This window comes from Conger conger, chromosome 12, assembly GCF_963514075.1.
Source record: "Conger conger chromosome 12, fConCon1.1, whole genome shotgun sequence".
Taxonomy (NCBI): Eukaryota; Metazoa; Chordata; class Actinopteri; order Anguilliformes; family Congridae; genus Conger; species Conger conger.
In genome coordinates, this window is record NC_083771.1 from 4,366,429 (window position 1) to 4,393,744 (window position 27,316).

At 40.8% G+C, this 27,316-nt stretch overlaps 1 protein-coding gene across 1 annotated transcript in view; it reads right to left on the minus strand.

Annotated features, from left to right (window-relative positions):
* The window catches only part of dcc (DCC netrin 1 receptor), a 263,043-nt gene extending 240,651 nt beyond the window's left edge, over positions 1-22,392 (minus strand). Inside the window, exon 1 of the mRNA XM_061262994.1 lies at positions 22,019-22,392. Within this exon, the coding sequence (XP_061118978.1) occupies positions 22,019-22,109 (91 nt within the window). The 5' untranslated portion in view covers positions 22,110-22,392. The remainder of the gene's footprint in view (positions 1-22,018) is intronic.
* Between the last annotated feature and the right edge of the window lie 4,924 nt (positions 22,393-27,316).

Consider the following 27,316-nt stretch of genomic DNA (forward strand, 5'->3'; position numbering starts at 1 on the left):
ACAGCACTGTTGAGTGAAATCAAAGCGTTTGCAAACAGTACGCTGAGGTCAATCAGACATAAGTAATAAAATGGGAACCTGTGTCTATGACTGCGCCTAATCGCAGGCATATAGGCATACAGAAGAGCCACTGAGAAGAAAATAGAATTGCCAGTGAACAAATTCCATGCCAGGTCTTGCATGTGTTTTGACCATTTTCACAATTGGGTGAATGATATTACGGACATCAATATATTCAACACTAAATGCATGCCTACTAGCTATTTCCCCCACTACCCTGCAGCCAGACTGCCAACCCCCCACAAACCTTCCACACCCTCCACTCCACACAAGTGCCGCATAACCAAATTTGATCGCATTGAGTTGCATTCGCCTTCAAATGAACCTCACGCGGTGGGCACTGCCTGTTAATCATCGGCAGGGAAATTAACACTGCACTTAATAAACACTCTGCCACTATAACCCCATCTGAGGAGGCCTCTCAGGCCTGAGCCCATGGCTGCCGCAGCCCAACGAGGGGGGTGCGTGACAGGGAGGGGCCGGGCTGCCTCCCCCCAGCGAGAGAGAGATCCAGGCAGGGACAGATGGGGGCTCCAGCAGCGATTGTGATGGAAATGAGAGTCGGGGATTTGACCCTTTGAACGTGCGGCGCTTTTTGTTTCCTGTCATCAGCTGCCTTTAATGTCAGCGGGCCCAAGTGCCCAGGCCTGTTTGTTATTCAATTCCCCTCATCCCCTCCGACTCTCATCCCTGACTCCCTCCGACTCTCATCCCTCACTCACTCTGACTCCCATCACTCCCTCACTCTGACTCCCATCATCCCTCTCTCTCTCTCATCCCTCACTCACTCAGACTCCCATCACTCCCTCACTCTGACTCTCATCCCTCACTCACTCTGACTCTCATCACTCCCTCACTCTGACTCCCATCATCCCTCTCTCTCACTCTCATCCCTCACTCACTCAGACTCCCATCACTCCCTCACTCTGACTCCCATCCCTCACTCACTCTGACTCTCATCATCACTCTGACTCTCATCCCTCTCACTCACTCTCATCCCTCACTCTGACTCTCATCCCTCTCACTGACTCTCATCATCACTCACTCTGACTCCCATCACTCCCTCACTCTGACTCCCATCCCTCACTCACTCTGACTCTCATCATCACTCTGACTCTCATCATCACTCTGACTCTCATCCCTCTCACTGACTCTCATCCCTCACTCACTCTGACTCCCATCACTCCCTCACTCTGACTCTCATCCCTCTCTCCCCCTGACTCTCATCCCTCACTCTGACTCCCATCATCCCTCACTCACTCACTCTCATCCCTCACTCACTCTGACTCTCATCATCACTCTGACTCTCATCATCACTCTGACTCTCATCCCTCTCACTGACTCTCATCATCACTCACTCTGACTCTCATCCCTCTCTGACTCTCATCCCTCTCTCCCCCTGACTCTCATCCCTCTCTGACTCTCATCATCCCTCTCTCTGACTCTCATCCCTCTCTGACTCTCATCCCTCTCTCCCCCTGACTCTCATCCCTCTCTGACTCTCATCATCACTCTCTCTGACTCTCATCCCTCTCTGACTCTCATCATCACTCTCTCTGACTCTCATCCCTCTCTGACTCTCATCCCTCTCTCCCCCTGACTCTCATCCCTCTCTGACTCTCATCCCTCTCTCCCCCTGACTCTCATCCCTCTCTGACTCTCATCCCTCTCTCCCCCTGACTCTCATCCCTCTCTGACTCTCATCATCACTCTCTCTGACTCTCATCCCTCTCTGACTCTCATCCCTCTCTCCCCCTGACTCTCATCCCTCTCTGACTCTCATCCCTCTCTCCCCCTGACTCTCATCCCTCTCTGACTCTCATCATCACTCTCTCTGACTCTCATCCCTCTCTGACTCTCATCCCTCTCTCCCCCTGACTCTCATCTCTCTCTGACTCTCATCATCACTCTCTCTGACTCTCATCCCTCTCTGACTCTCATCATCCCTCTCTCTGACTCTCATCCCTCACTCTGACTCATCCCTCACTGTTTTTCCCCTCGTCCCCTCTGCATGTTCCCTCTATATGTCATGTCCCTCTCTTTGACTCTCATCCCTAAAAATAACTTTCCAATACTTTAGTATACAATGCCTACCATGGAAGGCATCTAATAGTGCTAACATTTGACACCCTACCCATAACTACAATGGCTGGCTAGCTTATTTAATGAAGCTAAATACCTCACTAAAAGGTATAGCAGTGCAACTGAGAATCGGGCCTGCCTCTTTTAGGCTATAAGCTCAATTCCTTAACCACCATGCTAATCTGCAGGTACGGTTAACAGCATGTTGTTAAAGGCCAACATGCATCAGTATTTTCCTCCAGTTTTTTGTACCTAAAACAGCCAGAAAATATTTGCAAAGAGCAGTGACGTAGGTTTTTTGAAAAGTCTCAGTGTTAACATTTAGCAACATCATCCGATAATTAGGAAAAATAGCAGTTAGACCGTAAACTATGCGTACTTCTACAGAAATGGCAATTGTTTTACGTGGACCAGTGTGGAACACAAATCAAAAGATCCAGGATGATATGAAAAGCTGAAAAACACAAAAAATGTGTGTGAGCCAACTTTTTGATTTCCATTTCTTAAGGGCATACGCTGTCCTAATTATTCTGCAGGATTCTGCTTTTATGGTTATTTAATTCAGAGTGTTATTGGGGGGTTCTATAATTTCATGCACATAAATCAAAATATTCCAGGTCCTTTACAGCTCGTCCATAGTACTTGCATGCTGTCAATATAAACCTGTGTATTTTAATAGTGTATTTCATCACAAAGCAGCAGGTCAATAGACTAAAGGGCTCAGTGAGTGATGACTGAAAAGAAATGGAAGTCATTTATAGAAACATTTTCCAATTCCACATTGCGAAAATGCACATAATATAATGCCGACCATAAAACAGGATTACAAATAACAATGATAACAAATGAAAAATTACAAGACAATTTTTCTCTTTTAAAGGATTCACAGTAAACTGTTTTATTTTTCTGTTGGTGTTTTTATACATGGCTTTACATCGTATAGCTTTAAAATGTGAAAAGTCTTCTCTCGTATACACATGCACACTGGATCTAATCAATGTGTACAGCGCATGGTACAAGCGTTTGTCACAGTAGTTTTTACAGTGGACCCAGGCCTATCACCTCACACGAGCAAGCCTAGGGCGGGGCCTGGGGCGGGGCCTGGGGGGGGTGGATAAGGAAGGAACCTCGGAAGGAAACTCAAAGGGGGGAAACCCTTCCAGGGTGTGTCACATATCAAATCCCATGGTGTTGCACATGGTGTTGCTAGGTGAAATCTACAATAAGGACAATACAAATTATGTAGCTAATAATATAATATAAAGACCTAGGGGAGGGGGGTTGGGCTGGAGTCTATCCCAGCATGCACTGGGCAAGAGGCAGGAATACGCCCTGTACAGGCTGCCAATCCATCCCAGGGTACACACCATTCCCTATGATGGTCTTCAATATACAAATAGTACGACATACAAAATGCTATAATTGTATTAGAATTTTAACCTGGGCATTTTAAACCTGAGGGTCGCCTCACCAGATAGCGTCGTCACGGTAACCCCCGCTTCTGCCTCCGCTTTACCGCACCTCACTGTGCTTCACTGGTGACCTAGCCCAGCTAAACCCGCTGCATAAGGACACACACACACACACACACACTCACACACACACTCACACACACACACACACACACTCACACACACACACAGACACTGACACACACACACACACACACACACACACACTGACACACACACAGACACTCACTCACACACACACACACACACACACACACACTCACACACACACACACACACACACACACACACTCACACTGACACACACACACACACACACACACAGACACACAGACCCAGACACACACTCACACACAGACACACACACACACACACACTCATACACAGATCCAGACACACACACACACAGACACACACACAGACCCAGACACACACTCACACACACAGACCCAGACACACACACACACAGACACACACACAGACCCAGACACACACTCACACACACACACACAGACCCAGACACACACACACACACACACACACACACACACACACACACACAGACCCAGACACACACACACACACACACACACAGACCCACACACACACACACACACACAGACCCAGACACACACACACACACACACACTCACACACACACACACACAGACACACACACAGACCCAGACACACACACACACACACACACACACACCGCACCCCGGCCTATAGGCAGGCACCTGATGCAGCCCTGGGAGAGTCCCCACCCTGGGCAGCTGGCAGTCTATGATGAATGATAGCGGTTCATGACACAAAAAGCTCTCCGTCCAGCAGCTTGTCAGCAGTGTGCTGATGGCCACCCTGGCATAATCACGGCTATCCGAAATCATTACAGAGCCCGGCGGGAGGGGCCCGGTGCCTCGCCTCACCGGTCGCACTGACTCAGTGATTTACAGCGTCCCAGAAGCCCTCAGTGGCCACGCCAGGCAGGGAAACCGTCCGCGCGTGTCCTACCGCGTTCCATTTAGCGTTCCACAATCCACAAGCAGAGTGGCAAAACACCTACAATGCAGCCAATTTCCTCACGTCGACTCGGCCAATTTTCGCCCGTACATATTATATTACAGCGTGTTACACAATAGCCCGCAGATAGAGTATGCTGGGTAATGCGTGTTTCTGTATTTATCTGAAATTCTGCACAGTGGGATTTCGCCAAGTTAACCATTATCTCTTTTCATGAATTACAACTGGAACTCATAGAAAGCTCCTTCTTCGAAGCAGTGGCATTTGTGCATACGAGACAGAGTAGTTATGGAGTGTTCCAGTTGGATTCTGGCCATTTTTCCGTCTATTAGTTTCATACAGTCAAATTTGAAAGGTTGGAATTTGGGATGAGTGATGACACTAAATTCACCCAGTTATATCGGAGAAATGTTCCTGGCTAAGGTAGAACAGGATCAGTAAATAATCATATTAAAGTTGGCAGTTTGTTACATCGGTACACTTATAAAACTGTGGTTAGAAAAGATTGAAGGTTTGAAGTGATAGTTCACGGTTTGTTTGTTTTTTTCATCTTTTCGTCTTATTGTATGTTCATGATTAGCCACTCCAGTTATTGTGTGCTGAAGGACATCTACAGAAGCTTTTGTTGAGCATATTGGTCAGTTTTCCTATTTCAGGACCAATGTCAGCAAGAAAAAACGCATCAAGTAACTTCAACGTCATTCCAGAGGCTGTGCTTATGAAATTATATTTTATAATATGCTGGCACTTCTTTCCTTGAGCGCAGAAGTCACCGGTTGTGTACCCCACAGGAAATACAGTAGTTCCAACCAAAAATAATCTAAAACCATTTTTAAAAGAACAACTGCATAATATGTAGACAGCCTCTGGGGGCACAACATCACAGAACAAGCTGCTTTGGAGTTGCTTTACATTATGAAGAAATGGACATTATTAATTCATGATTTGGGCAGCTGCCTTTCCTTTGTCCACAATGTGTTTTCATCATTATGTTGAAATAATAAAAAATTGCTCAGAATCCTTCACGGCATTGCTAAATTATACCGTTCTTATACTGTGTATTCAGATGTGTGTGTGGGGGGAGCGTGCTACATACACTCACTGAGCACTTCATTAGGTATTAGACTCATTTTTTTAGACTTATTGGTCTTCTGCTTCTGTTGCCTATCCACTTAAGGTGTGTTTTTTGTTTTCCTCGCCATTCTCTGCTAACTCTAGAGACTATTGTGCGTGAAAATCCCGGGAGATAGGTTTCTGTCTGGCACCAACAATCGCGGTCAAAGTCACTTGGGTCACAATTCTCCCCAATTCTGACATTTGGTCTGAAAAACAGCTGAACCTCTTGACCACGTCTGCATGCTTTTATGCATTCAGTTGCTGCCACGTGATTGGCAGATGAAATAATTGCATTAACAAGCTGGCGTACAGGTCTGCCTAATAAAGTGCTCATTGAGTGTAGATCACACAGATTAATTTTTAATAAAAATAGGAAATTATAAACCGACCACAGACAGTTCCCTGCAGTGAATGCGACCCTCACCTCCACACCGTTTTCTCACTTTCCTGCTCCTCTTAGATTCGATCAAAAGTACGGCAGCCCTTCTGCTTATGTTCAATGGCCTAGGTGCCCCAGAAGGAAAAGGCCATTCATCATGTGTGGTCAAGCCACGGTTCTAATACACAGAAATAAAAAGCGGAGTTTAATAGATAAAAGAGGGAGACAGGGAGAAAGATGAGGCCGATATCGCAGCCATACCACCGTGCTAAGATAAGGCAGCAAAGCCACGGGGGTGTGTTCAGCCGAAAACACAGAGACTGCAGGCTGTACATCACGCACCGAGTGAGTTTCATGCATACCTGTGCATAAGAATGGATCAAACGTATAAATCCCTGCCACAAAAACCATCTCGCATGAAGTCGCTGGTGGCCTCCGGGGTCTACGTGCATGTACAATTCTCCATCTTGGCAGGCATCATGGATTTTGTGGATGATTGAATTTTCAGATAAATATATTTTCTTAAAAACACACCAGTGGAGCCCTCTTTTCAGTGCAGAGGCAGGTTTTTTAGGGAAACAATTGTTTGTCGTTCTGTTTTTGTATTCACTGAAAGACATTCCAGGGGGAAAAGTTTTCTGAAAAGAAAAGGTCTGAATCTCGAAAGCAAATCACAGTAGGTAACATTTACTTGAATAAATATGCCAACATTTTCTTCAATAAAAAGAACATCTGGAATTGGGTATCCAGCCCTCAATAATGACACTATAAAACTCACAGATACGTACATTCAAGTGGGGTCTGTCCAAGTCACGACAAACAGCAACAAAACATTCCTCTGAAGCTAGCCTGGTTTATGCCTAGCTGAAGGGGGGTGCTAGATGCTTGCCTTTTCATTAGTGAATTAGATGGCTAGCAGAGTCTCAGGCGCCCCACCTTTTTACCAAAAGAAAAATGTGCAGACTGGTGCTTTTCAAACATAGCCCACACCTTTGTTAGCTATTCAACTTTCAGATGCACTATAGTATTCACATACATGCATATGAAGCTTCAGTCCCACCTAGCCTGCGTACTACTAACCTATTATTTTCTTTATACAAGCTAGTACTAGCAACCAATTTGTACCAAAAATGATGTTGATATCCATTTCTGTATACCTTGTCAAAATGCATTTCTGCCCAACTAACAAATTACGATCTAACAAAGTATGATCTATACCAACTTTGTCTTCGCCGCTGGATCAGAATGAGGGATGTTTGCCTCATAACCTCATCTCATTTCTGTACATACTGTATGTGAAGATGTTCTAAAATGGGAGGCATGTAGATATAACGTCATAATGTTCATAGTACGCTCGGATGCAAATGAAGAACGTATTGCCTATAGCATTGGAGTTATCAGGACACGTTCTCGCAGATGAAAATTTCTGTGATAGTACTATAGCTGTAGCTGGGGAAAGTGGGGAATGATTTTACTGTAACTGCAATCTGCCTGGCACTCCTCCCCCTCATCTCCTCAAACCACTCTACCCTGAACACTCAGCGCCTAACAGCGTGCTCAGTCTTCAGTAATTGCCGGAGCTTGGCAATCGGCTGTCTGTGTAGTCAGAAAGACATCAAGCGTCTTCCCCTCTCCTACTGAAACCAATGACAGAATAGTCTTAATAGCCGAGAGCACTATATTTCCAATGAACCATGGCAGGCGTCTTGACTATTAACTGGGTTTCCCATTAACCTGCTCCCTGAGAAATCCCTCAGATCTGTCACTACCGACTGGATCCGTGGAAGTGGGCTGATTAGAAGTGAAATTGATGCCAGGGTTGTGGGTGGGGTTTCTCCCCCATGTGATCGACCACACACTCAACCCTCTATCAAATCTAGCTGCAATGGAGCCCCTCCCAACAAAACTGCCCCCATGCTTTGCTCGATATCAAACAATGGCAAGCCCGCAATTACAATGTGGAACACATTATACATAGATGCTGCCTAGATTTTAAGATAAAGACATAGTTTATTGACTTAATTCATCCTCTGCGTTTGACCCATCCTAGCTACCTAGAAGCAGCGGATTGAGGTGTAAGATCACAAATAGTACGTAATTATTATGTTAACTGACAATTCTAATGCTGAAGATTCTAGAACACTAACGTGGAAAAAAATACTTCAAAGGTTTAACAAGAGAGTACACAAGTTGGTTGTTTCATTGATATGATGAGAGAAGAAATCTCTCAGACATGAATCTTTGATCCGGGAGGAAAAGGCTATATTCTGACTGTAAAGAGACTATATTCTGTTAATGCAATTCTGACTGTAAAGAGACTATATTCTGTTAATGCAAGTGACAGTACACACAAGAGGTTGTTATGCCCCGTGGCTTCCATGCATAAATATACACTTGATATACTAAGAATAAAGAATAATATTTTTGCGGTAAGGACAGTATGTTTCTGCGTTATAGCATGCCCTAATTTTGATGGTCATACCACGATCAGTGTAAAATTTGGAGGCTGCTCAGCTGATCATTTACATTGAATTCAAGAAGGTCAGCATGTGCAGATTTATGACAATATAAAAGATATGCTCGCATGTACACGTACTTGCAAAAGTCAGCGCAAGAGACAGATCTGTCTCAATGAATGCAGCCATCATTGGTTACAAGGTTTTGAACACAACATGGCCTATAGTCACCTACAGCCTTTGCAGATTTGAAAGGAATTTGATGGCTACAACAAGTATTTGTCTGTCAGGAAAATGGTGTATGACTTCCTCTGCCATCATACAGCAAGAGTGAAGATTTGTTCCCAGCACTGCCAGTTACCAGGGGGTAATAAAACAGTCTACAAATCCACAGTTGACAGTTGCTTCTAATATCTACGCATCGGTAGCCAAAGTGGAAATTACGCTGGCTGCTCCAAGACTTTGTGAACATGCTGGAGGCCCGGTGTGAGCAGAAATGTTTATTTTTGTGTGGTGAATATTCTTTTTTTTCTGGCAGTGGTAATCCCAGTATGTAGACCTTATTCCCGTTTTCACACACTACTGTATCTATGTCCTATACCACATTATTTATTTGGATGCATGTATTTGTATATATTCTTTTTTTTTTTTTTTTACAATTCCACTTTTGATTTGTGTCGTAGCTCCATGACTTAAATAATATACAAATCTTGTGTAGAAATCATAGTGGGCTGAAACAAAGTTCCTATTTACACTGTTCTCACCGTGTTAATGAAGTTCAATTGTTCCACACTGCCGGGCCCATCTGAATGCAACAGGGTAAATCACTTAGTGCTTCCGAATCAAAATAAATTACTGTACACTTTATTAATGCTCTTTCAGAGCCACTCGATCTTCATGACTGTTTTTAAAAGCCCACTGCAGCCCCACTGTGTTCATTACATTTAACAATGCAGAAATCGCAATCCTCTCGGGCAGAGAAACATACCCTTCCAGTGGGAATCACTGCCAGCCTGTAACGTATGAAACGTTTTCAGTGGATGAATAGAAATCAGTAGTGATGTACCAGTTTGAGAAAAGAGCAAGTCATCATGAGCTTTAAAACGGGCAAAGATACCATGCAATCACGCAATTACTTTACTCACTATATTTTAACCAATCACAAAGCTTTACGGTGTAGCTCTAGCTCTAGGTCACAGGAATCCCGCATTACTAATGATACATGGCTGTTCAAGCTGAAATGGGAATCATGAATCCATCACTACGACGCTCCACTTCATTCAAGGTAAGAGAAAAATAATACCAAATGTTTCATAACCTGAAATGCCAAGTTTCTGAGCGCTGTAATTATGACGAGAGAGATGAACATGGCAGGGATACTGAAATCTGGCCTGCAAGGACAGCAGAACGGCAGGTTCTTTTCTACTTGATAGCTAACTGATAGAGTGATTAATACCAATAATCGGCCAGAGATTGAACTAACCTGGTGTTCCAGGTTTAAATCAGTCCTGATTCTTAGATTCTTAGGGTTTTCATTACCGGATGTGCAAGCATGAAAACTTGGTGCTGTGTATTACACAATGAAAGACTTTTGGCACCACGGTTTGGTTTGGATTACAGTGTGTTTGCTGTCAGATACAATACATGGGAAATTATTTCCACAAGTGAGTGAAGATGAAATCCAGCAGAATTTGTTTTTTCTGTTTGCCATTTTTTAACAGCTGTTGTTTCATCATGCTCCTCTAAAGTGTTTATATTGTACTGGTTAGTTTACGTTTCGGTGTTTCAAGGGCCGTTGAAAGTGAAACTTCGGTTTGGATTGATAGGTACCTGGCCCACCCCCTCCTCTTGCTAATGATAATGAACCCATCTGTGCTGAAAAAAAAAAGGCTAGGTTTTGAAACAGTTGGTTGCTGGTTGACCAGTTCAGACCAGCTCCCAGTTTGACATGGTTTGATCAGCTCAAGCTATGTTTTGAACAGCTCATACCCAGCTAGACCAGCTTTATGACCAGTTTGACCAGCTCAATTTCCAAGATGGTCAAGCTGGCTGAGCTGGATTTTACAGCAGGGATCGCGGCGTGTGTGCATTGAATTTCCATGCTCAGATACTGCTTCACAGAGCACAGCAACAACGAAATAGAGAAAGTAGGACTCATCCCTGTTGGCACAGTATGAAAAGGGAAATCTTTGCTGCACAAGTCTCAACTATTTATTCCCAGCATTTTTGCAGGTAATAATCCAAAGAGAGTGACCCACTGGAAAGATAAACAAAAGTCAGAGTAGGATGGTATTTTCATCCATTTTGTTTTCACACGTGAATAACCAAAATGAAAGAAATGTTAGTAGAGCTCTAGGAAACATTAGAACCATTTACTTATTCAAAGATCTGCATTTAGAATGAAAGAATCTTCCTTTGTGAAATTTAATTAACTTTATCAAAGTTCAGTTCTCCAGTAAATCATGTTACTGAAGCAGCTGTTAAATATTATTCTGAGCCATCTGCCGATCGTCACAAATTGCATGCATATTGCCATGCAGCCTTCAGAAAGTTTTAAAGTTTTAAAGTGCTATGTATGTGGATTATGAAAGAGTTGAAAGAGCTATAAAAACAATGTGAACATATCCAAATGCACAGCCCCCACATAAGTCCACACAAACCGTAAAATGTGCATTTAAACAAGCCATTTGGACTACCGTGAAGTTGTGACATCACATCGATAACTCGTTTGCTTCAGCGCAATGCAAGTGTTTGGCACACGTGCCATTTAGCTTGTTAGAGCCAGCCAGCCAATCAGAAAAGAGGTTAATTGATATCAATGATCAAAAAAAGATTTTAAAAAAAGATAGTCACTAAACCAGCTTGTTCTACATAAAGTGCATCAGAGGTGCTGGAGAATGAACATATAAAACTGGATAGAGATTGTTCTTAGTACTTAAAACCACACAAATATCTTCTCATGGAAATCAAAACCTAAAAGTGTACAATGTGGGACCTCTAGAATTTTGCGTACAGGCAGCCCCCAAGAAGCCAACGAGAAGGGCTTTTCCCGGTGGCATGCAACCCTATGACCACCCTCATATTCCCGAAATGCACAAAAACTCTGCATGTCATCTTCAATCATCGTCTCTGCCCGTTACGGTGTTATTGCGGAGCCTGCCTCTAATTAGAGCTAATGGGAAGGAAGATGGCGTGTCCTGTGGCCATATCTCCACAGATGTGATTTTCGGTTTATTGGAGCCCCACGGCTCAGCCTGGCATATGTCAAAGAAGGTCCGAAGCAGAACGGAGACTCTCAGCAATAGAGGACCTACTTCGGCTCTGATGAGCACAAAAACAAAGAATGCGAAGGAGACCTTTTTTTCAACACATCTCAATTCACCACGAAACAAGGCAAAAATAATGGGTTTCAGTGGAATGGCTCCTGGAAAGATCTCGACCCTCTAGACATAATGAGAAAATATTTGTTACAGTCAAATATTAGTCATCATGAGCAACCTCTTTTGCAATATTTCCAGTTTTCTTTTCCTTTCCTTTCTAGATTATTTTGCATCTTTGTACTTACTTTGTACACACAACAATGATGAGTTTGTGGCATGCCAAAGTAAAAGCGTAATATATAAGCTAATATGAACCATTAAATAGAAGACGACTTGAGATTTTCTCCATTGAGGGAGGAGCAGACTGAGCAGATAGGTACCATAAATTTGCACTGTTCATTGTGTCAGCTCCCAAAAAGCACTGACCCCAAACAATCTGTTCTGCTTCATATTTCTGCCAAGTATTGGTGAAATTTATGGACACTTAAAAAGATTAGTGATGCACTAGGCTCAAGGATTCAAGTTCCCCCTTTTCATGGTGCTGCTAAAATTTCAGGAAATAAAACGCTTCAAGGTCCCACTGACAGTCGAGACAATGGGCGTGGGCACTAACAAAGACTTTTTGATGATTGTGTTCAACAGTTTAATCTAAGCTTGATGATAATCATGCTCAAATTGTCTAAAGCCAGAAGCTCATAAAAGATTCAATTACCAAGGGTTTTATTTATAGCACGATACAACAATATGCAGCACCTTTAAAATGTTTCAAAATGTCCTCTCTATTTGAATCTTCCAGAGAAATAATAAAGAATGTTGACCATAATGAATTATTCACAGCAGAAAGAGAACCACACAAAGAAACAATAGCAAGGTAGCTTGACACTCCTGCTTAAAATATTCCTCACTATCTTGCCCTGTATCGCACGTGCTTGCCTCTTTCACACAGATTTGGCACATAAACTTTTTCTGCAGCTTTGAAAATCTACATGTGGATTAAGCGGAGCACAAAACATTTGTGAAACCATTCTTTTAAAAATTATAGAAAAAAAAAAAACAAGAAATCTAAAAGTTAAGATCTAGAAGTTGCCCAAAGTTGAAGACGGAACATATTGTCCTCCATTCTCTTTGCTAAAGTTGTTCTGACCTTTTCTGAGTTCTCAGACCTGAACACCATATTCCTCCATATTGTTTGCATTTATTTATGTACTTTCCCAATGATCTTCACCTTGGCAAATGCTGTTCAGGAGGATGTTCTTGTCTATGCAAAAAGGAGCAAAAAACAGCAAATGTAGCAAATGTATGTAACAAATTGCACCTTGCCATGTAAGCCAGGAAATGCCTGTTAGTGGATTGTTCTGACTAATTTCTCACTTCAAAATAATTATGAGATAAATAAAAACACACAATAATAATAATAATAATAATAATAATAATAATAATAATAATACATATTTGTTATGCATTTTTCCAAAGCTAAAAGCACTGCATAGTACAAAAAATATGAATAATTTAATACATATCATAGTAAACATTTAAATTCAACACATGGTGAATGTGCTATCAATATAGCATCAAAGTTCTGCTGATAAACAAAATGGAACCAAACAGGTGACAAGACTTCATACAAATAAAAAAAGTTCACACTCGACAGTCTCAATTAGCCATTAGGAAGATTCTGTTTTCATTAAAGCGCTCCTATAATTGCCAACAAGGTTACAGCAGCCTGCTGTTAATTTGGTTAAACTGTTCAGCTGCTCTACAAGGCAGAGTCTGTCATATGGTAGGCTGTGATATTGATGTATTATAGGCTTATAAAACAGCGATATGACACATTCATACAGCGAGTGCTGGTCAAGCCGTAAAATGGAAAATGACCCACTCCTCACATCCCATTTACCCCATGCAGTCCAAGCAGCATCGACCCGACATCAGAGCTACGATAAGTGACTGTCCCTGGTCTCTGAGCTTCCTTCAAATCGAGAAGGAAAAGCCTTCCACCGAGGGTTAGTCCCTCTCCTGTGTGGATGCTTTTGGGAGGGTGCCAAAGGGAATCTGACTCTCTGCATTACTGTACACAGCCTATTTATTCCCTTACTCCACCGCTTTACAGGCAATATAAAAATGGCAAAAGAATTTTGGAAGAGCCAACCCCTGAAATATAGCTGAACAAAGTCTCATCAGTCAAATGTTTACAATTAGAGTTAACATTGTAGGCCTACTAGCTAGCTTTTACATTAATAAAGTCTGCCGACAGCTTGGTCATCTTGCTTATTTATTATAACATCAAAATGCTACAGCATGAATACATTTGAAATTAAGCAGATGAATGAAGTCTACCACTACGATTGAAGCGAAAAAGTAAGTTCCTCAAATTAGGGCGACAATCAGAATATCCTACATGGCTAACACTACTCGTTCTGGACCTGATAAAGTAACAGGACATGCATCAAAGTGTTTGATAATTAATGGCTGTAGAGAACTCCATTAACACAGTTTTTCCCTGTCATGGGATGTGACAGCAGATGATTTATTTTTCCTGTACATATTAACAATGTGAGTTCAAAAGCAGAAAAATGCAAGGAGAACAAAAGAAGTGTATTATATGCTCAGCTGAATTCAAATTACCCTGCAGTCACTTTGATGCAAGAGCAGATGAAGGACCTGTTTGTAAGTGGTTTATAATGGGTGGTCTGGGGCAACCTTTTCCTTGTTATACTCAAGGAAACAGAACTGATGAAAAGTCTTTTTGGGGGTTTTTGTCAACAAAGCTCTTCCAAAGCAGCTTCCAAATAATATCATCCTTAAGTTATTTAGCTGACACTTTCATCCAAAGCGACTTCCGGTTGATCAGACTAAGCAGGGGGCCAATCTGATGAGCTATAAGTAGAGGTGTTATTAGAAAGCAGACCTGTTCTGGAGAACATTGAGGACAATATGCTGCAGATGTCAGTGTTTGCTGCATGCAAACTTCAAGCAATCAGAAGCACTGACAATCAAAGACTAAGGCTTGAACGCAATTCTCTTCAGTAAACCAGGTCCCAGTTACCATTAGAAACAATTTATTCAAGCTCACTAAAAGACAACGTTTAACACCAAGGGGAGATGCAGGATCGGCACGAATAACACAGTAATTTTACATTAACAGCAACATATAAAACGCGCATCTCAACTTATATGTCAAGATGCCTCTTGCAATACCACTAGAAATCTCTGGTTTGCGATTTCGAAACAATAATATAGTAATATATAAACATACAATGGACTAAATTGGCTTGGATTCAGCCCCCATGCCTCCAGAGTCCTCCAGTCTCTCTGAAATTTCAGATTTGATTTACAGGATCTCATACAGAAAATGTTCACTCATGGTGGGCGAATGGTCTGTCATAGTCTTGTCCACCACACTCATGAGGTATGTCCAACATTATCCACAACATTAAAATATCATCTTATCACACTGTCACTGTCAATAATGATTATAATTGCTTGCTTATTTAGCAAAACCACAACAATTCTGCTACTAAAATGTTTCATATTAATGTTCATCACACTCCCTTGCATCAAAAAGAAAATCAAGAAAAATCGCTTATAGTAATGGAATGACATCAAAGGTGTCTGGAGGTTAAATATATGTGAGTGTTTACATTAATTTGTCTGGGTCCACATTTTACCGAGAAAGATGACACATGCATGTGCATCATTAAATGCCTTTACTAGAACATTTCTCCACAGATCTAATTAAAATTTTCGAGGGAAAATATATGGGCCCCATTTCATCCTTATTTTACATATGGAAATACTTACATATTGTATAACATTTCATATTCTGACTATATACACTCACCAAGCACTTTATTAGGCATTAATTGGACTTCTACTGCTGTAGCTTATCCACTTTGAGTTATGATGCGTTGTGTGTTCAGAGATGCTCTTCTGCATACCACTGTTGTAATGTGTGGTTATTTGCGTTCCTGTCACCTTCCTGTCAGCTTTGACCAGTCTGGTTATTCTCCTCTGAGCTCTCTTATTAACAAGGCGTTTCTGTCTGCAGAACTGCTTCCCACTGGATTTTTTTTTTTTTTTGGTATTTTGCACCATTCTTTGCAAACTCTAGAGACTAGTGTGTGTGAAAAGCCCAGGAGATCAGCAGTTTCTGAGATACGCAAACCTTCACCTGCCACCAACAATCATTCCACGGTTAAAGTCACTTAGATCACATTTTTTCCCCATTCTGATGGTTGATGTGAACATTAACTGAAGCTCCTGGCCCATATCTACATGATTGTATGCATTGCACTGCTCCCAAACAATTGGCTGATTAGATAATCGCATGAATAAGTAGGTGTAATAAAGTAAAATTGTTCCTAATAAAATGTATATTTTATTCATTTAGCAGACCATCTTATCTACAGCAAATTACAGTGTAGCTGGAAACAACTACATTTACCTGACCTGCATGAGTAATGGCGTCTGACCCAGCCAACAAAATTTCCAGACCACATATACTAAAGTACTTATGCAAAATAACTATACTCCGCAAGATTACAATACAAAGCCTGATTATCCACACTGATTTCATCCATAAGAAGCCCAAAAAATATACAGCCTGAAGCCATGAAAATACCAAAAACTTAACTAGTACAAAAGGCTGATTGCGAAGGGGAGGGGATGAGAGTCCGAATATGCAGTCCAAAGATGGGCATTGATTCTGCCTTCTTCTCAATGTGGGGAGTCTGTTAAAGGTCCCATATTGTACACCGTTCCAGTGCATTATTCTAGGTCTAAGAAGACGTTTGTGTGGTTTTAAGTACCGAAAACAATCTCTATCCTGTTTTCCATGTCCAGCACTTCTCATGAGCTTTACCAAGAACAGGCTGTTTTAGTGACTGTGTCTTTAAGGCACATTGATATAAATGAACCTCTGTTCTGATTGGCTGGCGAGCTCCAGCGAGATTAGCGCTTGGATTTGTTCCGGCAACAAGGTGGGCCGTGCTGAAGCAAACAAGCGTATTGTAGTAATGTCAAAACTTCACGGAAGTCTAAACATCTCGTTTAAATACACATTTTCTTCATACGGATTGTGTGGATTTACTTCGGGGACTGCGCGTTTTGATACCTTCACCTTGTTTGTATAACATTCAACTCCTCTGTAATCCGCATAGCAAAGGAAATGTCCCTTTCCACAATATGGGACCTTTACATCATTGTGGCCACTACAGATGGGCATCGTGATTGGGAGGAGAAACTGCAGAGGGAGGGGCTAGTCTGTTGCCTGGAGGTTGTGGAGCAGAGGCCTTGTTGGACTACATGGTGTGAAGATTGATTGGAGTTATGGAGGAGCGGTTCCATTAAAGGCCCACACACAACAGCGTTCTCTTCCAGTAGTTTTAGTATATAAAACACCCACAAAATGTTCATAAAGAGCAGTAATGTAGGTTTTGTAGTCCCTGACCCCGCCCCTAGAGCCCGATTCCCCCTCCCGCTCCGCCTCCGGTGGTCAGTTCTCTGTGTTAACATTTGGCAACGTCAGCCAATAATTATACAAAAAACGTACTTCATGTCGCAGGGGAAATCGATTTACAAAGGAGGATAAATAGCAGTTAGACGCTAAAATATGCATACTTCTACCAAAATTGCAATTGTTTGATGTGGATGAGTATCGAACACAAAGCGAAAACTCCAGGATGATATGAAAAGCTCAAAAACACAGACAACAAAAATGTGCGTGTGGGCTCTTAACTGCTCTGTAGGCATAAAACGTGTAGGCAATATACACTTTCAAGCTTCCGTTTGACATCACACGCAATGCAACAGCATTATTTTCTAATCTGGGTCAACAGGGCTACTTTCGCTTGGAACTGTCCATGAACACACTGCAGAGGACACTGAGCTGGCACTAAGCTAACCTCAGTCCCTCAAAAATACATAGTAGGCCTCACGATTTCAAGATAAGACTCGTCGCTTGAGGTTATTCAGCACAAACATAAATAATCTAGAAGCAGATTTCTATTTCCTCTCCCATCTGAGATGATGGGATGATTTTTAAAAAGATATGAAGCAAAGTTATTATGTTTTCCATGCAGGAAAATGATGGTCTCAAAATTGGCGTGGAAAACAGGCCACACTTTTGTGTCAGACTTTTTTTCTGGGCCTTAAATAGAATATAATTATCAAAATAAACACCATAACACTGGACATGGTATTCTTCGGTGCTACTATCATACATTTCTGTCCTCTAACATTCTTTGATACAATAATCCACAGGACATATAGTATATTACGGGATATAACATCCCGCCAACATATGCATATGTTTGATGTTTACTTTCGATTGTCAGAAAGGCACATCATGTACTGTTTTACTCCAGACCATTGAGACTTTGCTTCAGTAAGTCACATCTGCTTCGTCTGCACGGGATATAAATAAGCAGAAGGCTGCTTGCCAAGAAAGCCAAATTATGATGTCATTCAGTTACTAAAGAACAAATATTCTCATGTCATAACAGTACCTACAATTATCCATTCAGAGCAAAAATACATACTGCAACATAAGATAATACATTCTCCCTATTCTATAGGTGAGAAACAACATAACATATAAGCATATCGAGGTGAACTGTCTCTTTATGCCATGACTTGGCCATGTATGACATATCTACTAAAGTGTAGATGTATTTCACAAATATTACTTAATTATGCAGTAAATTGTGCATTCTTTTGGCCTGTGACATGATCGCACGGAACTGCAGAGTTAGTTATATTCTAAGTCTACAGCTGATTTTATAGTATTAACAATATTGTGTTTCTTTCTTTCCATATAGTACACATTGCAATTAGCAATTTCTTAAATGCGTATCAAATATGTGTGTGACTATACGAACAAGACAGGCAAGTAGCCGACAACTACATCAACGCTTGCGTTTTGTCAAAATAATATATATTGGAAGCATATTGCATATTAAAGTTATTGAATAATTCGCTGAGTAATGACAGCGAATGAATTACGGGCAAATTCCTGGAAAGACGAGTTCTCCTTACTAGCATTTCCAAATCATGATTATATTGCGAGAGCAAAATAGTGACCCAATACATTTCTCCAATATTAGTGGATGTAAGAAATCCAAACCAATTTAGTGTTGGCAGTACTGTAGCCTGTATGGCCACATTCAGTATTTGGGGCATTACATCGAGAGGAGGCTATGATTGACTTGTCGTTCCCGCCGTAATATTTGGTTTTTCCTCTTCAATTAGGACTCGAGAGCCATAATTGCTGATTTTATTGCATTCGATTTGAAACCACATGAAAGGCTGCCTTATCGACTAACCCTAACGGCACAATATTATTTATTCAAAGAAAAAGTGCGTCGTCTGTGCAGAATGACTTTTGCGAAATGAATTAGCATTAGACTCGCTTAAACTGCGAGGTTGTTTTTAATAGTTCAAGGAATGGTGACTTGTAAAACAAATCGCTCTGGTTTACGTTGCAGTCGACCTGCTGTTTTTGAAAACTTACGGTACGAAAATCCTCATATTGTTAGTTTCTGATTGATGGCCCTAATATCGCTTTCCGCGTAATAGTCGCCTCGCGTGAAAGTAACTGTTGAGTCATCGATGCATATCGTTCGTAAAAACCTGCGTCCACGGAGAATCGCAAAGCCATAGAAGGGAATCCAGCACGACACCCAGTAGGCTACTCACAGCAAGTATTGTTCAGAGCATATCTTCGCGCAAATTTGCAAATATTACAGAATCCTAGAAGCATCTTAATACGATTAAGTCGGGAATAACCTAACTGCTACGGAAACCTTTGCGCAAAAATAAATCAATTGAAGAAATAAGCTCTTTACATTACAGAATGAACAACGAACGACAGAATCCTCCTCTCAACAGTAGCCCACCTAACCTACCAGTTGATTTTCATTTTACTTCACCCTCCTTGTGTGGTTTATTCCAATTCACATTTGTTTAAGTGGACATGAGAGGCTACGTACATTTTCTCCAATCACTATCCTTAATGTCACACATTAAGCTAACGGTAGCATGTCCTTATTTTATGTGATTAGCCCATATCGGTGTCCACATACATGGGAGTAGAGTGCTCCTCTTGTGGTAACTTGCATTAAATACACGATAGGCGTACAGATTCCAATGGGCAGCATTCCGCAAGTACCAAAATGTGTTTATATCAACGAATAAAAATAACAAATTCAGTTAAGTAAACGCTTGCTCTTGAACCAGTGAACTTGATAAAGAAAAACGTAAGAATAGAACAAAATAAATAACCCACAGCGCTACTTCGCTGCTGTACTCCGTTTAGGCATAAATTAGTCTAGATGTGCCCAGCTATAAACTGCAGACGCGGCTTAAGGTGGTGACAGCAAAAAGGACCTGATTTATACTGCACCACTCCGTCCGTTTGCCATAGCATCTTTTCCAAACGCGCTAGGCTATTCTTTTCGTTTTCAGTATAATTAAATATATTTTCCGCCATAAGTATTTTAAACTTGGTAAGCGGTGTCACTTGCGTGGAGTTATGCATTATGCGTATTTCTCCCCCTCTTTGACACACGAACACACATACACACACTTGTGCTATAAAAGTTGCCCTAAAAATGACCTCCGCGTCCATCAATGTGCATCTGAGAATAGCCTACTCTGCATGAAAGCCCATCACCTGTTAAGGAATAACAATCTCAATAATGTAATACATTAATGTAGGAGAATCATGCACCATTTTTCGTTCGCTCAGCGTGCCTCCCTCCCCCATTTCTAAAGTAACCATTCCATGCATTGGGTCAACAGTGGCTGCGGCGTGCAAGCATCAGATCAGAATACTAATGTACCGCACGGTGACAGCCTGGCTATTTTATCTCAGTGGTTTTAATAAGACACAGGCAGCACACGTATAGACGTCTACGAGCTGCAGTGAGATGCTATAGGCTACAAGAAGTGAATATTGATGCACCGCAAAACGAAAATGGGCAAAATCGTAACAGTCAAAAATACGGTTAATATGAGAATTGCATCCAAGTATTTTTCAATCAGTAGAGCATAATGTCGCCAGAAAAACAAAAATATCATATCAAGCTAAACATATGCCATTGAGCACCTGCATTACTGATGACTGCATGGTTAATAATTGCCATTTCTACGACCATTGGGATAATACAATACGCCTTTACGAAGGCGAATAATATGAATTTCCTTCCAACATAACACCTTCTGAACGGTGACCAGTGCAAACAGAGATCATTATTTAACATTAAAAACCACTTCATATCGTAAAACATGAAGTGTATTCCACTATCAAGCCATTTAATAGCATATTCGCCCTAATGAATACAGCAAGCCTGAGGAACACATATTTTTTAAATCAGTTAATTTTTGGATTTCAAAAGATCTTAGTTTATTTATTTTTTAAAAAAGGTCCGTCAACTAAACAAAAAGCAGACATTTCCTGAGTACCTGACCTATTGACACACATAGGGACACATATCGTAGGCTCGTATGTCTTAACTAGCTAGTCCACAAATTCAAAATACGCAACAAAAAAAGACAGGCTTAACCATAAATGACATCATGCTGCCTAACTTCAACGAACATTTCAGGTAAAAAAAAAAATCATTGGCTTTTCTAAATGTTATAGGCTAGCTACCAACATTTGTACGGTGATAGCCTGCCTCTTTCACCCTCTCGGAAAACTTGTTCATGCCCTTTAGAGAAAATGTTAGACTCGTGCTTTCAGTTAAAATGATAAGTTAAAATCATCAGGTTATCCGTTAAAATCAAGACAGCCCCGTCTTAACAACTGTCAACCCGTTGACCATTTCTGGATAAAAGTAATGCTCTGCTTATGGGGATGGAACCTGCGGTGACACAATAAGCATTTATACGCCCTATCTATGCAACCATATTTACAGTGAGGCACTTGTCCATTTAGTAATCCATAATGGGACATTGGTATTTTACAAGTTAAATTGTATGTTTATAAGTAGGCACTACAGTAACCTAAAATACATCACATTGATTAGTTCAGCTCAACACTGAAATGTGCAATTTCATCACCGGCATTAGGACTTCCAATAAAGAATAAATCAAATACCATCGACTTACCGTATAGTTTAGCATCACTGCAGATTAAAGATACCCACACAAATACAAAAAGTAGCCGTTTCAGCCAAATAAATCCAGTTCTATTCTCCATGTTGTTGCGTCACCGTTAAGCGTCTGTCCAAAAAGCACACAAATCCTTGTTTCAAACAGAAAATGTAATTCTATTCATGAGCGCCGAAAAAGATGTAGTGCGAACAAAAACTAGTGGAAAAATCAGTAAGTGTGCACAAGAAACACACAAATGTGCTTGTACTTTCCAAGTTCACGATGCAACTTCGATTCAAATGCGTTGATTCTCCATCCTTCCGAGATTCCAAGTCTTGAGTAATAGAGTAGCCTACCCCCAAATAGACTTTGGAAAGGACATGCGAGGTTCACTTGTTACGGGAGCTGTCCACTGGCACCGTTTGTGCAAGGAGGTGGGATATGTGAATTCATTGATCTAAAGAGGTTGGAAGTAAGGAGCGGTGTGAAATCCAGTGGAACGGAGTCGAAAACCAATCTATATTTCGGAGGAATCAGCAGCGTGTTCTGGCACTCGGCCAAATTGAGTAGAACGACTGAATTCGCCTGCCACCTCTGGTCAGAATGTGAACGGTGACTATGAGTCACAAAAAATGTGATTCAGGATAAAGAAAATGTTTACATTTGAAACAGAGTGCTGATATTCTGGGTGCTTATCATAATTATTTATCCATTCATAGGCAATAACATTTTGCAAGATTTGTAAAATAATAGGCCAATCTTTTTTTCTTCAAATCATCATTATCACCTTCAAAACAATGCAGTGCAGGAGGGATCTCAAATTCCAGTCCTGGAGTTGTACCCAACTGCAGATTTTTGTCATTATCCTTTTAATCGGTAGCCAATTTAGTCATTGGAGACAAGGTATGTGGACTCTTTTTAGCCAGCAGTTAAATTAAGGTCCCAAACACAGAAATCACAGCAGATACTGCAGCTATGAGAAACAGAGATTAGCGCAAAAATGGGAAAACAGAGCTAACCTTAAAATTGTAAGAAAGTTTCATAGTTGCAAAAAATAAAATTAAAATAAATACACAATGCATTAGGATGCAAATATTGTTTGAGACAACACCAGGAACATTACCTTCTGTCATAATTAAAATACTAATTAAATTAGATTTAATTAACAAACATGTCACTTACTTTCAAGGTGAGTTCAAAGTTTTTTTGAGACATAATTACAATGACAAATTACTTTGTGTTTTACAGATATAATGGTTTTATAGACACAATCCATTGTCAGATTACTCTACAAGGCAAGTCCTTATCTTTGTTGTATTGTTAGCATGTGAAACTGTATTTCCCTCTAGGGTCTTTCACTACACTTGTCCCTGGTTATGATTGTGCACTTCATTGTACGTCACTATGGATAAGAGCATCTGCCAAATGCCTATAATGTAATGTAATATAATGTGTGGTGGCAGCCCAAGAGGGAAGTGAATGCCACACTGTAGGTTGTCTCTGATTAATGTTTATTGTTTTCCTTTATTCTCTACTTCAGTTTCAAAATACTGACTTATTTTACTGATCATTTAATGTTTTACGGGTCCCATGTAAATACAATGTAAAAAGTGTGTGTGGAAGTGTGGATAATCTGTCGTTATTATGTATGAATGTACATATGAATGTTCCTGTCACATTCATACACATTTTCCCATGTTCAGTGTATTCCATATTGTGTGCCTAAGCCTGTTAAATATTTCATTTTGATTCAATTAAATCATGACAGGTTGGGGTGATGGGTCCCTGAGGCATTGCCCAGCTGTAATGGTTATTAAAATTACCCATACATTTATTTTTGTTTGAGGTTGTACTCTAGTATACCACCTGAACTGTTCATACGTATTTACACACACTGTGCACTTTATTAGGAACACTGTACTAATACTGGGTTGGGCCTCCCTTTGCTCTCAAAAAGGCCTCAATTCTTCATGCCATGGATTCCTCGAGATGTTGAAAACATTCCTTTGAGATTCTGTTCCATGTTGACATGATTGTATCACGCAATTTCTGCAAATTTGCTGCACATTCATGCACCGGTTCTTCCACATCCCAAAGGTGTTCTACTGGATTGGAGGCTTGTGCTTTGTGACGTGGCGCATTATCATGCTAGTAAGCATTAGAAGATGGGTACATTGTGGCCATGAAGGGATGCACATTGTCAGCAACAATACTCCTCAAGCAATAACTGATTGGTATTAACGGGCCTAAAGTGTGCCAAGAAAACATTCCCCACACCATTACACTGCCGCCACCAGCCTGGACTGATGACACAAGGCAGGTTGGGTCCATGGATCCATGCTGTTGGTGCCAAATTCTGACCATAACTTCTGTATGCCTCAGCAGAAATCAAGATCCATCAGACCATGCTACGTTTTTCCAGTCTTCAACTGTCCAGTTTTGGTGAGCCTGTGCCTACTGCAGCCTCAGCTTTGTGTTCTTGGCTGACAGAAGAGGAACCCAATGTGGTCTTCTGCTGTTGTAGCCCATCCACAAGGTTCGAGATGTTGTGCATTCTGAGATGCCTTTGTGCTCACCACGATTGTTGTTGGAGTTACCATAGCCTTTCTGTCAACTCGAACTAGTCTGGCCATTCTCCATTGACCTCTCATCAACAAGGTGTTTTCATTCCAATTTCCGCTCACTGGATATTTTTTGTTTTTTGCAGAATTCTGAGTAAGCTGTGTAAGGCTGAGTAAGGCTGTTGTGAGTGAAAATCCCAGGAGATCAGCAGTTACAGAAATACTCAAACCAGCCTGTCTGGCACGAACAATCATGCCTTGGTCAAAATCACTGAGATCACATGTTTTCCCCATTCTGATGGTTAATGTGACCGTTAACTGAAGCTCCCGACCCCTATCGTATTGGCTGACTAGATAATCGCATGAATAAGTAGGTGTACAGGCTCAGGTACAATATATGACTGAGACTCGGAAGGTTGGTGGTTCAAGTCCCGGTGTAGCCACGAGATCCACACAGGTGTTGGGGCATTGGGCAAGGCCCTTAACCCCACATTGCTCCAGGGGGGCTTGTCCCCTGCTTAGTCTAATCAACTATAAGTTGCTTTGGATAAAGCAGCTACTGTAAATAACAAAGTATTAATTTATTAAACAGTCGTATATCCATTTTAAATCATTGTGACACTCACTGTGTTTGAACTCACTGAATGTCAGTTCAAACTTAAATCACTATGACTTCAAATAAATGTATTTTAGTCTTCAGGCTTCTTGACTCAAAGCAATATTTTGTATTTTATTGTGGAAAAAAAGACGCCCTAAATGGAGCATTTAATTTAATGAACTCCTTTGTGTCATATCTCATAGCATAGTTTTAAGGTTCCAAAAAGGAGGTGAGCAAATAAGAGGTTTTAAATAAATGGACTGTGTCATCTATGATGCATGCAAGTACACAGGGTGGCCAGAGAATTCAATTACCACACTGAAATCAAATGTCTCTCCACTGTGCTTTCTGACTGATCAATTAAATTGAACCCCTTAAGTATTGGCCCTTTTTTTACACAAGCTTGAAAATTACATACTCAAAATAAAATGGCAACTATTCTTGAACCCTTTTGACTGCATGCATAATCCTGGTGTCTTCTGAAAGGTAACCCTTTGGGGTTTGTTATCCAAGAGTCAGAATTACTTGTATTACTACTTACAGTATTACTAAAGCAAAGTTACAGAAGCTCAAACATTTCTTGCTGAAAATACTTTCTGTTTTTGAGTGGATTATTGCCTGGCACAATGGAGCTACAGCCACAACACTGGACAAATCCACTTTCAAATCTGATGGCAATATCACCAAAAATGAACATGCTGCAGTGTTTTTTCTAAGCTATGTCTAGGCAGTTTTCCAAAAAGGACATTTGGAGACCAAATTATATGATGGTTCTTATGACGTGTAAAATACTGTATTTTGCTTAATAAAGTATACAACAGTTTTATCCTGAACTTTTTATGCACTTCCCCTGCCTGTCGCCCCCCCCTGTTACCTCTCCCTGTCCTTGTGGTCTCCTCAGAAAGCAACAGGTCGAGAACATTGTAAATAAATAAGTAGAATAATGACAATAATAGCATCTTGTATACTAATATATTCATTGAGGTCCATTGATTGATGTCTTTGTCAAATATCCAACCCCCATGAACAAAGTCACATGCAAATTTTTATTGAAAAGCAGGCTTGCTCCTTATTTAAAAGCATACTGAATACAATATTTTGATTATGTATTTAGATGATCACTGATATAAAATGGGTGAATGCTCTCTTTTGTGGAGCCAAAGGCATTTTCACTGTCTTCCTCAGAAATATACTCAAGAATACTTGTGAGGCTAGAGAGACAAGAGATTCTAGGAAGTCCCTCAAAGGAAGTCCTCTATTTATATGTAGGCATCACAAATTTGTTGTTAAACGTCAACCTTTTTCGCCAAAGGTAAAATACTTCTCAGTTGTTACTTAAATAGCGTACCACTAGCCGGTTCTAGGCTCAACTGAAGTTATACTGTATTTTTTGCTCACAGATGGGGATCACGCCTTTACTGTGCAAATTGATTCCCGATACTGGTCAGATAAGCTTGTACGTGGGCTCTTCTTGTTCCTATTCACCTATACACAATGTAGATAATTGCATTCCTATGTACAAGTACTTGTAGGAGTATGCAAAGGCAAAATGGATAACAACAACAGAGAAATTCTAATTAAACGATGGATACTCTATCGGCGTTTCTCAGAATTTTTAGAATCACATTATTATGAATTTGGTTTGCTGGACCCTTGCCGTGAAAAAGGACACTGACATTACCTTATTTTATGTAGTATATGGATTTCCAAAATGCAGAGAAGGTCCCCTTATGCTTGCCACCCACATGTTATTAAATAAAGAATGGTTGCCAGTAAAGCAAAGGCATCTTATAATAGGTTAAACACCATTAAAAAAGGAATGAATGCAAAAAAAACAGGCCGGTGAGAGTAAAAGGGTAAAAGAGTAAAAGAGAGTAAAAGAACAAAACATTTAAAACTAAAACATCAATCAAACAGCCAACGGCATCTGGGGACAGAAGGGTTATTAGTACCTGCAAAAATCTGGTTTGTATGGATTTCCTTCCGTTGAACATTTGCTTTCTGACGTGTTCTCTTGAATAATTTTCTTTCTCCTTGCACTTTTTACATCTGCAAAGCAGATATGCCCAGCTGTTAGATAACTGAATGTTACATATCAACAAACATTTTAATCAGCAAATTACACATATAATCACCAGTACGGCATCTTATTTA